The sequence below is a fragment of the Ctenopharyngodon idella genome, chromosome 4 (genome assembly GCF_019924925.1).
Source record: "Ctenopharyngodon idella isolate HZGC_01 chromosome 4, HZGC01, whole genome shotgun sequence".
NCBI classification, from domain to species: Eukaryota; Metazoa; Chordata; class Actinopteri; order Cypriniformes; family Xenocyprididae; genus Ctenopharyngodon; species Ctenopharyngodon idella.
The window spans coordinates 24194928-24207834 of record NC_067223.1 but is presented as its reverse complement, the minus strand read 5'-3'; the positions used below and the strand labels follow the sequence as shown (position 1 = coordinate 24207834).

Below are 12907 nucleotides of genomic sequence, written 5' to 3'. Positions count from 1 at the left end.
CTGGCATAGCGTCAATTAAGCTTTTTCCGTAAGTTTAATAGAGAAAGGCGTAGGACGTAGCGTAAGCTTTGTGAACTGCAAGAGTTTTACACTTTTTTCTTAAGTTGAATATGGAAGGCGGTCGGGCGGAAGCTAGATATTTTACTTAACTTGTTAAATATGGATTTTTTTCTTACACAAACGTATCGTTTCACTTCAGAAGGCCTTTATTAACCGAGCCGTGTGGAGTACATATTTATAATGGATGGATGTGGATGGAGACACTTTCTTCAGCTCATACTCATTGATCCCCTTCACTGCCATTATAAAGCTCGGATGAGTCAGGATATTTATTAATATAATTCTGATTGTGTTCATCAGAAAGAAGTCATATAGAATGGCTTGAGGGAGAATAAAGCTTGGTTTAATTTTCATTTGAAAGTGAACTAATCCTTTAATTGAGACTTATTTGACAATTCCATTTTTATTCATATTATGCATATTACATGAAAACAACAGCTGACTTTTCAAACCTTAGAATTATTAGTATTAATGTGGTACAAGTGTCCTCCCTGTCAAAGAAAAAAATATATAAATTACGTAAATACAGATAATTACTGACACATATTAAACATATTAAGAACAATATGGCTACAGTACATCTCCACTGACCTGCTGATTTCTTCTTGTAGTAAATGAGTCCAGCAGCTGCTAAGATGACTCCCAGCACCAGACCTGATGCCCCGATGACAATTTTATTCCTTTCAGGCTCAGGGATAGAGGGATCTGTTTGAGTAATTAGGATTTTCATTTTATTCTATTTTGCTACATGAAAATATCCATTAACTATTTCCCCGCCAGTGTTTTTTTTTTTTGTTTGCTTGTTTTAACAAAATGATGAAGTAGATCACTTCCATCAGCACCCCCAAAGCTCACACAGTCCTATACCACTTCCTGGGTCGACATATCTTTGGGTAACATTAGGCAGTTTTGATTTATATGCTGTTTAATGTTTGATGATAGCGTTATTTTACAAATGCAATCGTTTGTTTCTGCTTTTTCTAGCCTGTGTTTTGATCTGTACTCTTTCAGAAGATGTGTAATAGAGTTCCCTAGCGTATAACAGAGAATACACAGAAAGCCGGAACATTTAATCAATGGCGGGGAAAGAGTTAAACAACATTGGTTAAATATGGTACAGCAACACAGGAGAATTGTTCTTTTACCCCAGTCTGTGATGATGGGTTGAGTGGAGCTGGCATGATCCACCACACAGGAGATTTTCTCTCCAGATCTGGGTGTATATTCAAGGTGAGAGTGTATCTGGTAGTACCAATCCCCATCAGCCTGCTCCTCAGTGGATGTCACATCAGCGTTCACCTCTTTACCATCTCTTGTCCAGGACATTTTGATTCGTTCAGGGTAAAAATCATATGCACTGCACACCAACACTGCCGGATGCTTGCCACCAGCCTGCTTCACTGATCTCAGTTTGATTTTTGGCTTCTCTAAATCAAAAGAAGCAACATCATATTTGAATAAAACAGACACACCTCCAATGATAAAGTTCTCTCACTTAAACCTAGCTAAATGTTTTGTGTCATTTACCGGTTTTATCACGGATGTAAGAGTTATAAATTTCAGCATTATGTTTGCAGAAATTGTCCAAGTCAGCTTTCATTCCCTGTAGAATGTTGGTGTTATTGTTCCAGTACTCAGCATTTCTCATTCCATACTCAGTATATCCAACAAACTTCCCCAGAGTGCTGTTGAACTCTGATACCACAGCTTTGTTGAAGACATAAGAACTGATGTATACCACATCACTTAGATCAGGTGAACTGTAGATGCATTGTAACCACTGGGAATTGTAATACTCCTCTGATAATTAAAAAATAAATAAATAAATAAATAAATGAAAATGTAACAACCACATTTATGTCATGGTTTTGCCATCTAAAAGTCATCCCATTACACAAGTACATCTTAATTCACTTACCCGTGCCACTGAAAGCAGAAACAATCAATATGAAACATAAATACAAGCGCTTAGAAACTGATGGTTTCCCCATTTCTGCATGTGTCAAATGAAATTGATTCATACATTGTTGATGTTCATCAAATAAATGTCTTAACTAACCGACCAATCAGCATGCAGATGCTTACGTGTCAAGTGTTGCTAAGCTGTATATTATGTTATTTTGGCTGGCTCTCCGATGGCTGCAACCAGGAACTTTCACTTTAACATTTTACAACACACACACACACACACACACACACACAATGCAATTAAATAACAAACCTGCCTTTGGTGCCATGACGTGAACAGGAATCACAAAGCAGGGGCAAAAGAAAACGATTTGTCTAATCTCTTCATCCATCCTGTGCCCACTCTCCCATCTTCATCTCCTGTTCCACCTGGCTCAGGTCAAAAAATAAATAAATAAATAAAGGATGTTATTATGCCACATATAATGAACATTATGTGTGTGATTCATTGTCTTATTCCTCATTATACACTGCCTGGCCAAAAATAAGTTTGCTGTTTGGATTTTAATAGGTAAGAACCTGTGAATTGATCATTATTACAGTAATTATTATGTTTCTAGCATGTTTTATGTTTGACAACGGTTCTTTTAACCCTTAAAGCTGGAGTGTGAGTGTGCCATGGCCATATCGCAATGCCAAAATTCATCAGGGTTAAAATTGTGAAAGAATGATTCAGAGAGCATGAAGAATCATTTTCACACATGAACTGGCATCTCTGAGTCCAGACCTTAAATTTATTGAAAGTCTTTGGGATGTGCTGGAGGAGACTTTACCTCTTGGATTGTCAATACCAAAAATTGATGCACCTCTTGACGGAAATAACATCACAACATTTATTTCCATAATCACTGTAATAATGATCCATTTATAGGTTCTTAAGTATTTACCTATTAAAATCCAAACAGCGACCTTTTTTTTGGCCGGGCAGTGTACCATGTTTGGTGTATTTTACATGTCTCAGTGTGAATGGTACAATAGTCTGATTCTCACAACAGTGAGTAGATCAGAGCTTTTCAAACAGGGGGCGTCTTGGGGATTCATGGAACAAATTGAGAGGGGAAAAGGCTTTTTTTATGATTGTCAAATGATTTTAATTAAACTTGTTAAACACAATATGTAACACATTTATTGAAGCACGCCGGACTGGGCTTGAGATTAATCTAAATTATTTTATACTATTTGCACACAGCATACAGGTATTTGTGGATTTCACTATAGATGTAATTATACTTTAGGCAGGGGTCCAAACTAAATTTCCAAATTTTATCCTTGGGATCAAAAAAGTTAAAAATCCATGGAGTATATAATAAAGATTTAAAGGGATAGTTTACCCATAAATGAAAATGATACCATGATTTACTCACCCTCAAGCCATCCTAGGTGTATATGTCTATCTTCCTTCAGATGAACACAATCAGAGATACATTTAAAAATATCCTTAGTCCTCCAAGGTTTATAATGGTTGTGAATGGCTGCCCAAAATTTTTAAGACAAAAAAAAAAAAAAAAAAAAAAAAAGCATCAATCCATAAAAAATAAATTAAAAAAAAAAACTTTATGAAGTAAAAAAAATGAGCTTCTGGCGCGACAGCCATACGCATTCGACATACGTCCAAAAAGCACGCGACATAGTACACAATACCATGATGCATGGAAGTTAACACTTTTTGGACGTACGTCGAATGCGTATGGCTGTCGCGCCAGAAGCTCATTTTTTTTTACTTTATAAAGTTTTAAACAAGGATATTTGTCTTACACAAACACATCGATTTGCTTCATAAGGCCTTTATTAACTCCCTGGAGTCGTATGGATTCATTTTATTATGGATGGATGCATTTTTTTTTTTTGTCTTCAAAACATGGCCCTCCATTCACAACCATTATAAACCTTGGAGGACTAAGGACATTTTTAAATATATCTCTGATTGCGTTCGTCTGAAAGAAGATACTCATATACACCTTGGATGGATTGAGGGTGAGTAAATCATAGGATAAATTATTTTTGGGTGAACTATCCCTTTAAAAGCTTAGAGCAGATCCTGTTCCTGGAGATCTAACTCTCTGCAGAGCTCAGATCAAACCCTGATCAAACACACCTGTCTGTAATTATCAAGTGCTCCTGAAGATCTTAATTGACTGCTTCAGTTGTATTTAATCAGTGTTGGAGCTGAACTTGACAGGAAGGTAGATCTTTAAGAATAGTATTGGGCACCTGAATTATTCTGTGCTCTTAAAGGCCGGAACACACCAAGCCGACGCCGACGAACTAGTGGCACTGAAAGCAGACTGTGGGGTTGGCTCACGTCGGCAGCGTCTGTGCCCAAAGTTGGCCTGACACACCAAACCAACGCTCGACAGCCGACAGCCAAGTAGCACGTCAGTTCTGCGCCTGCGTGAGATGAAATGCCTTTCCGAACCAGCAGGTGGCAGTATCTGAACAGCCAATCAGAATGATCAGATGGCCCGACGAGCTCTGACGCCGATTCAGCATTTAAAATCAGCTGAAAAAAAGGCGACCAGGACCAACAAGGAGCCGACGGTGCAGAACACACTGAGAAAAAACTTAGTCGGCCGACAAACAAAAACTGCCAGACGGCCAACCGTCGGCTTTGTGTGTTCCTGCCTTAAGGGATTAATGGCCTTTCTCAGGGTCTCTGGTAATCACCTTCTACCCCAAAAGACTGTCATGGGAAACTTTTTTTTTTTTTTTTTTTTTGGCATTTAAGGGAAGCTGGCAAAAAAGGGGTTTTCTGGTTACATACACAATGTGGTGGGAGTCACAGTGTCTGAAATTCTGTACCCAGAATACTCACACACTGCTGCATGAAATCAGCTCCCTAATTAATTAAAAATATAAGTCTGATGATCAAATACAAATGAAAAACATCAAAAACATATCAGTGTTTAATTAGGATCTTAATATAAATTTTATATCCATTTGGAATTGAGCCAGAATCAAACTAAAACAGTTTTAATATAGTTTCATTTATTTTATTTTATTAAAATAATAACTATATTATTAGTAGTAGTAGTAGTAGTAGTAATAGTAGTATAAAAAAGCACAAGGACAAAAAAAAACAAAAAAAAAAAAACACTTTTTTGTTTCACTTCCTGTTTGTGAAAAATTCAATTTCAAATGCATACACGTCTCTCTTCCTCCAAGCTTGACCTTATATGCTCAAGCTGTGACATTACACGTTTAGGCATCTAGGCAGCTGATTGTTTCAGCAAAATTAAGACCTTATTTTTAGATTTTGCAGATCACACAAGTTCTCTTCGATGTTCCTCCCCCTCCTCTTCCTCCTTCCACTTCTTTTATACTTGTTGTATTTTTTAAAAGGTCAGATCACCTTCTGTGTTGTTTAAATCATTATTATAATTGGTATTTTTATAATTGGTTCTGACTGGTGCGAGTGATTTTGTAGTGTCCTCATGTTAAGAACTGTTTTAACTGTGTTCAAGACATGATATTGTAATTCATTTTTTGAAGCTAGTACTTTCTATATGAGCACATGGTGTAAAATGCTGAATGTGTGTTTACATTTCTGAAAAGAAAAAAAAAACAGATATGCAACTTTCTTTTCACAAATGGCACTATGGTTTGGAATATCTGGCTAATAGATATGACTTCTGTGTCTAAGTAATTGAGAAAAAAAAAAAACTGTAGAATTAGAACTTTATGGAGATCTATGGATATTATGGCTCAGCTCTCAAAAAGGAAAATAGATTAGGAAAAGTAGTCTTTTGTAACAGAGCCATATTATAGTCTTGTTGACTTAAAACAGGTTTAATTTATATAAATGTGGATGCTATTTACACATTGATACGTTTAGAACCAGGGTCTCCAACCCTGCTCCTGGAGATACCTTCCTGCTGTAACGGTTATCCCAGGGGAAAAAAGTGCACTAAAATACATTTTATTTCTGTACACTTCCATAATGTACTTAAAGTGCTCTATTTTTATGCACTAATTTTGTACTTTATACAAAAATGAAAAATACAGAAGGTGGTCTGTTGGAAACTATATATTTTACTCTATAACTTGTTAAATATGAATAATTTTCTTACACAAACACATCGCTTCACTTCAGAAGGCCTTTATTAACCCCCCGGAGCTGTGTGGAGTGCGTTTATGATGGATGGATGTGGATGGAGCCAAGGCAGCCAATCATTCACTGCAGCATGACCCTAACCAGTGATGATTAGCCTACATTAGAGCATGAATTTGATGTAAACAACAGATGTAGATAATACCGTAAATCTTAAATTAATTGCCAAAGCCTTTATTTGTTCATATTTACGTTTACAATTCGTAGAGGGCATACTGTATTAGCCCTACAGTTAACCAACAGCATGAAATAATATGTAGGCCTATGACTAGAAATAACAATGAAATGTTATTGATTCATCATTCATATTAATCATATACATATATAATAAATAACCCTGTCATATACAATATGACATTTAAGTTTTTTTTTTCCTTAAAGAAAAAAAAAAAGCATAATCAGGGCTCAACACTAAGGATTTTTTTTCTGCTGCATAATCAAATTTTGCAGCAGAAAAAATTTTTTACAGTTCAAATTTTTACTTGCCCTGCCAAAATTTTCACTGGCCCCACAAAAAAAAAAAAAAAAAAAAAAAAAATTATAAAGTAAAAGAAAAGAAAATGGCCCTATAAAATAAGCCTAGTTATTTTTTACTGTTTTTGATTCATGTAACCTTAATAAATAAGGTTATGACACCTAGATTAACTCTTAAATTTTAAATATTGTTAGACAAGTAAACATTAATTAATAAAATAGGATCAAATAATCAAATTACAAGTAATAGCACAAATAAATACAACAGAATAAACAAATGAAATAAACTGTGCTTTTCAGGTTTTTTTATGTAGGCTTAAACAGCCCATTTTCAGGTACAAAAATTGTAATACAATGTATAACTATATAACTAGATTAAACTTTATTAAACTGTCAAGAGCAGTTACAGATGCATAAATAATGTTTTGAAATGTTGAAATATAAAACATTAAATAATATTATTTAAAATTATTTATAAAATGAAAAGATACTTTAAACGTGAAATTAAACCCGCCAGTAGGTGGCAGCAAGTCCCTGTTAATGAGCGAGTCATTGAGATTCAACCGATTCATTCAAATGGCTGATTCAGGAAGTGTTGCTCAGAGACGCAAAACAATCCTGTGGACTTTGGAACTATTTTCGTTGGCGAAATAGAGCGAAACAGGCGATTTGGTGTCTAAAATGTCAATTAATTAATATAAACTGCTTGTTTATTAAACTGTACGTTGTATAAAATCAGTATTACATTTGTAATCATGCTTATATTTGGAGAAAAATAGCGCTCTTCGTGTCATATTGGTTAGCTATATTAAATTATATACATATAAAAGACATACAGGGGCATTTTTGCCACTTATCTTGAATTCTGGGTGCATTCTAAAGGCATTTTAGTACAGACTAAATCACGCAGTGAAATCGTGCACTCTAAATATGCACACGCACTAGTCTAACCTACTAGACCACATCACGTACTGTATGCGTGCACGCAATGGGTGTGTTTTTGTTTGGTTTTTGTAAAGTGGGGGGCATACTAGATTATATTAGATTGTTAAATCAACAATTACGATATCATAGACGATATATAACGCACACCCCTACAACAGTGGCCCGATCGGGCAAGTGACAGTTATGTCAACTGTCCCGAGCATCGTTCACACTGGCCCCGGGCCATCGGGCATTCCTTATTGTCGAGCCCTGATAATAATAATGTCCTAATTTAAGTAAATGAATTAAAAAATTAAAAATTCATCCCATCCAGCCTTAGAATTGTCAAAAAAAAAGTTATTGCTGGTTCAGAATGACTGCTTAAGACACACCAACATATATTGAAGAGTTCTTCAGAAATGAAATAATTAAATGTAAAATAATAATATAAAATGTGTTTTGTTGCAAGTTCACTAGGCTACTTGATCTCATGTGTTTTCATGGTTTATTGTTGAGATGACGATATTTTTGAGGGCTGTGAATGGATGTCCCTTATTTTACCTTACTGAAGGTGGCAGCCCTAATAAGAGAGATCACTGGACACCTACAGAACACTCCAGACTGAGAGCTTTATTTTGTGTAAGTAACGTGACTGACATTACAAGAGATGTGCTTTACCGACATTATTGACAATTCCATTCAGTGATACTTGCTGTTCGTGTAACGTTAATATCATTAACCCGTCCTGAGGTGAAGTAGCGGTAGTCTTTAAAAGCATGTGCTTGGATTGTGGATGAGGTAGATGTAAATGTCAACAAAATTCTGCACGTTTTTACTAGACTTTAGTGCAGTCAGCAGCTTGCTTGATAGTAAACAAGAATCTAATCCTAAAGTATCTATTTTCTTTAAATACCGTTGCTTTTCGTCGGTGGTGAGGTGTTATTTTGGTGTGAAATCTTTCCGGACGTCACCAATGAGGCGCTATGCGTAGGTCCTAAAGATGGCGGCCGTAACAAAAGTCCCTTGCCTGAAACCCAAAGATAGTACAAAAGAGGAAAGTGTAATGGAATTTTTAATTAATCATAACTAACATTTCTTTTTATTGCAGGAATAACGTTCTGTGTGTCTGAATCATATCTGAATATAACAAAAGGGGAAATGAAACTAGACTCTAAATATAATAGCCCCATGAGATAACCAACGAACTAATAAACATGATTTGGGCAGATCTTGCTTTACCTAGTAACAGAAGGGTTTGACATATGAAGAACCAATCATATTGTAGAATGCTTTACCATGCTCTTATCCTATATAAACTGTTGTATTCTTTTTGCTGGTGGGATTCTCTGTGATTGATACGAGGCCCTCTGGCCGTGAATAAAGCATATTCTGAGGCATAGTCTGGAGTCTGTCTGGTTATTGCTGTGCAGCAAGTTTAGACCTTATTCCCAAGTGATAGTGTTCAAAAGGGTCAAGACATTACCAACTCAGCTGACGTCTATTAGGAGACGCGCTAGAGTATAAATTATTTAAAGGTGCAATATGTAAGAATTTTGCAGTAAAATATCCAAAAACCACTAGGCCAGTGTTATATATTTTGTTAACCTGATGACTTACAATATCCCAAATGTTTGTGTTACACTTTTTAAGAATGAGGCAGTGCTGGTCCTTTGTGCAACACATTTATTTCTCTGTAAGAGATAAGAAAACAGTTTAGATCGGGAGCACTCTCTGTAGCGTGCACACTCGAACTCTTTCATGACATACTAAACACTATTTCCACTGTACTAGCGTCAGCTTAACCTCAAAAACAATAATATCTTATTGTGTAAATGTTTATTCAAATACTGTTCAGGACAATGGACACGTTATCCTTGACACAGGTTACCCTTCTACATCCATAAACATAACACAATTCCCGAACACGTTTGATAACTACTCTTACACGGAATAGGAGTACAGCGAATAACATTAAAATATCACATTACACTCCTTGAGCACAGATACACAGATGTGAGTAATGCACAATCATATTCGTAACCGTAAAAAAATGACGATTCGGTATATTCACATTACTCTAGCATTTCAAATGGCATGAACTGTCTTACTGCTTTTCTAATCATTATTTTATTAATTATTTTAATCACAGTTTTAATCCAATATAAAATATGCTTGTGGACTTACTATTTTATGAACTTGATTTTAAACCAACACTGTTACTGTATTTTAAAATCCCATTCTCACTAAATGGATATTAAATGCATTTTTAACACTGAGTCTGACTCTTTATTAATTCTTATTAACATCACGAAACGCTCTCTGAACTGAGTGGCTGAAAGAATGACACTATATGAAATTAACATGGGATTGGGGTGAGGCCTGTTCACACGTGCTTTTTAGCTTAATTTACTGAACACCACTTACGGCTAATCCATGTTCTTAAATATAGATTAAGTTAATTATCCATTACTCGTCTCTCATTTTTCATCTCAACCATGGTATTTTTAAGCACTTGTGTCTCATTTTTGCTCACGCTCAGTGTTACGATCTTTTACCAGGATTAACGTCACTGTCCGCCATTTTAGGAGCGAATACTCTTAATCACCGTCAAATTCAACATTTCGTAATATCTCAGACACGAACTGTAGTTCTATGAAAATATAATACTGTTGTGCATTACTAAAATATTAAATATTGTCAGCTTACCAGTAAGAGATATGAAAACACAGTTTAGATCGGGAGCACTCACATTAATGTGCACACTCGAACTCTTTCATGACATACTAAACGCCATTTCCACTGTACTAGCGTCAGCGACCAACTCTCAGACTGGTGCAGCGCTTAGCGTGCCCTCTCCTGGTGAACACTCTTTGAGAAATACATTGCAACAGTATTATTAGTGTCACAGTAGTTTCCTTATTATCAGTTCAAAAATTAAAAGGGGGTGCAATATTTCTGTCTTATTTAAACAGTCAATAAACATTCAGTGCTACATTTGCAACTATTTGTAAATCATTAGAAAATTGCAATTTTAACCAAGGCTCTGGGACGTGTGAGGAGTCGCCTGTCAATTGTGTCATACCCGTGTTGCCCTCGGTTTCCGGTTTTATTTTGTAGAAACCAAAGACGCTTTAATATTTTAATAGAAAAGGGAACAACTGTTTGGTTACGTTTATAGACAGAAAACTAATTATTGTTATATAGCTCAACACGTTTAGTCTTATTGTTTAAAACTAATTTTCTTGATTTTTTTTGCGAGTACCATGCTTTACCATGCCTCAGAGAAAAACACTATTTTGTGAAGTAGCTAACATAGCATAATCAGATACAGCTTTATTTTTAGTAACAATAATACAGCATTTTCTATTTCTAATATGTTTTAAAATGAATTGCATGCCATTTATCAACACAAGCCATCCAGCATTTAATATGATACTCTAAAATCGATCTATCTTACTGCAGTGTGCAACAAGTGTCTCACAGCAGCCGCCGAGCAAACGTACAGAGTAACGTTATAACATCATTTTCAACACTCTCAAATGTATCTAATATTATAAATAGAGCTGTGTTATCTCATACTCGTGACCGGAAAAGCGGCAACTGTGGCATAATAAAAGTTCTGCTGCTCGTGAGGAGTGTGTTGCGCAATCGCTCCAGCGGCCTCATTCAGCTCCCACAACACTCGGTCCTGCTCTGCTTCATACTACAGTAACGTTAGTAATCACATCCGTGAACATGATTTCTTCCCGAGTCCTATCCCAATTATTTCCACCGGCTGTGATGTGAAGACAACATGTCCCAAGATTCCGCGCTCAAACTTGGCGTCATCAAGCTACGTTTTTGTTTTGAATATGCCTCTAGCGACCTCTAGTGGACAGAATATTTTGCATATTGCACCTTTAAGCATCAACTAGGAGATGTTAAGGGCGTCGATTAGGAGATGACCCAGGTAAACTTAAGTCAGGTGCATAGGGGAAAATTGTCCATCTTGGGTTTTTGGAATGCTGGGAATCCATGCAAAGTGCAGAAGATCAATCTTAAAGGGTTAGTTCACCCAAAAATGAAAATTCTGTCATTTATTACTCGCGCTCATGCCGTTCCACACCTGTAAGACGTTTGTTAATCTTCGAAATGCAAATTGAGATATTTTTGTTTAAATCCGATGGCTTCGTGAGGCCTACATAGGGAGCAATGACATTTCCTCTCTCAAGATCCATTAATGTACTAAAAACATGTTTAAATCAGTTCATGTGAGTACAGTGGTTCAATATTAATATTATAAAGCGACGAGAATATTTTTGGTGTGCCAAAAAAAACAAAATAACGAATTATTTAGTGATGGCCAATTTCAAAACACTGCTTCAGGAAGCTTCAGAACATAATGAATCAGCGGGTAAATTTGTATGTTCTTCCAAACTTAACCACTCCCATTTGAACTTCCCAAAGTTGCACCTTAATTTCCCCTGTGGCATCTTCCATATAGTTTCCATCTCTCTTCCTTGAAACTCCACGTTCTCTGTAGCAATGCTCAAGTGTACGATCCTCGCTGTTACCACACCAACCTGTGAAAATAATAACAATAATTTAATAAAACATTAGGCAAACTACATTTTTTACTATAACTTGAATAAAATAATATAAAAACATCAACAACTTACATGTTGTTGAGGTGCCATTCGTTTCACCTCAAAGGAGGCTCTTTCTAACTAAAAGTCATATCACTGACCACAGGCAGCTCGGTCATTCTTTCACACAATATCAAATACTTTACCTGAACAACCTAACAAAAATTACAAATTTGTAACAAAGTAAATACATAAAACAACACTCATTTAACACTTGCTAGGTCTTTCCATATTCCATTAAATCTCATTGCACTTTTGCGCCCACAGAAATAAATGCCACTTCTCAAAGATGAGATTCACATGGAGGGACTCTAGTTGGGAAGATATTTATTATTATTTTTTATTTAGTATTTTTTTTTTTTTTTTTTTTTTTTTTTTTTTTTTTTTTTTTAACTTTCAATGACTTTTCAGATGTAAATATAAAATCTTCTATAATCTATAATTGTAATGAAGGGTCGGCAGAGCAGGGATCCATTTGCAGCTTTTATTAAGAATAGTATATACACAGGTAAGGGCAGAGGCAGAGACGTAAACGGGGACAGGCAATGGTCGAGGCAGGCGGCAGACAAACGGTATCAGGAAGCAGGCAGAGATCAGGGCAGGCGGCAAACAAACACAGTCCAGTAAGCAGGCAAGGATCAGGGCAGGCAGCAGAGAATCACAACGAATAAACAGTCCAACAGAAACAGAGTAAACAGTCCACAAGAAAACGCTCAGAGTTGATCACTGGGGCAAATCAAGACTTCGC

At 36.0% G+C, this 12907-nt stretch overlaps 1 protein-coding gene across 1 annotated transcript; it reads right to left on the bottom strand.

Annotated features, from left to right (window-relative positions):
* Positions 1–381: 381 nt before the first annotated feature.
* Positions 382–2123, bottom strand: LOC127511241 (H-2 class II histocompatibility antigen, E-S beta chain). The gene is made up of 5 exons (XM_051892033.1): positions 1979–2123; positions 1588–1860; positions 1206–1487; positions 652–765; positions 382–551 (listed from the first exon to the last, which is right to left on the bottom strand). Exons 1-5 carry the CDS (start codon positions 2079–2081, stop codon positions 529–531), a joined length of 795 nt encoding a protein of 264 aa, XP_051747993.1. The 5' UTR covers positions 2082–2123; the 3' UTR covers positions 382–528.
* Positions 2124–12907: the final 10784 nt, after the last annotated feature.

What these genes read in the sequence shown, in the direction of transcription:
- LOC127511241 (XM_051892033.1), bottom strand. Translation starts at nt 2,081, where the DNA reads ATGAATCAATTTCATTTGACACATGCAGAAATGGGGAAACCATCAGTT. An exon ending in ACCCATCATCACAGACTGGG is followed by an intron (nt 766 to 1,205) that starts GTAAAAGAACAA and finishes TTACTCAAACAG; the next exon opens with ATCCCTCTATCCCTGAGCCT. An exon ending in CTACAAGAAGAAATCAGCAG is followed by an intron (nt 552 to 651) that starts GTCAGTGGAGAT and finishes TTTCTTTGACAG; the next exon opens with GGAGGACACTTGTACCACAT.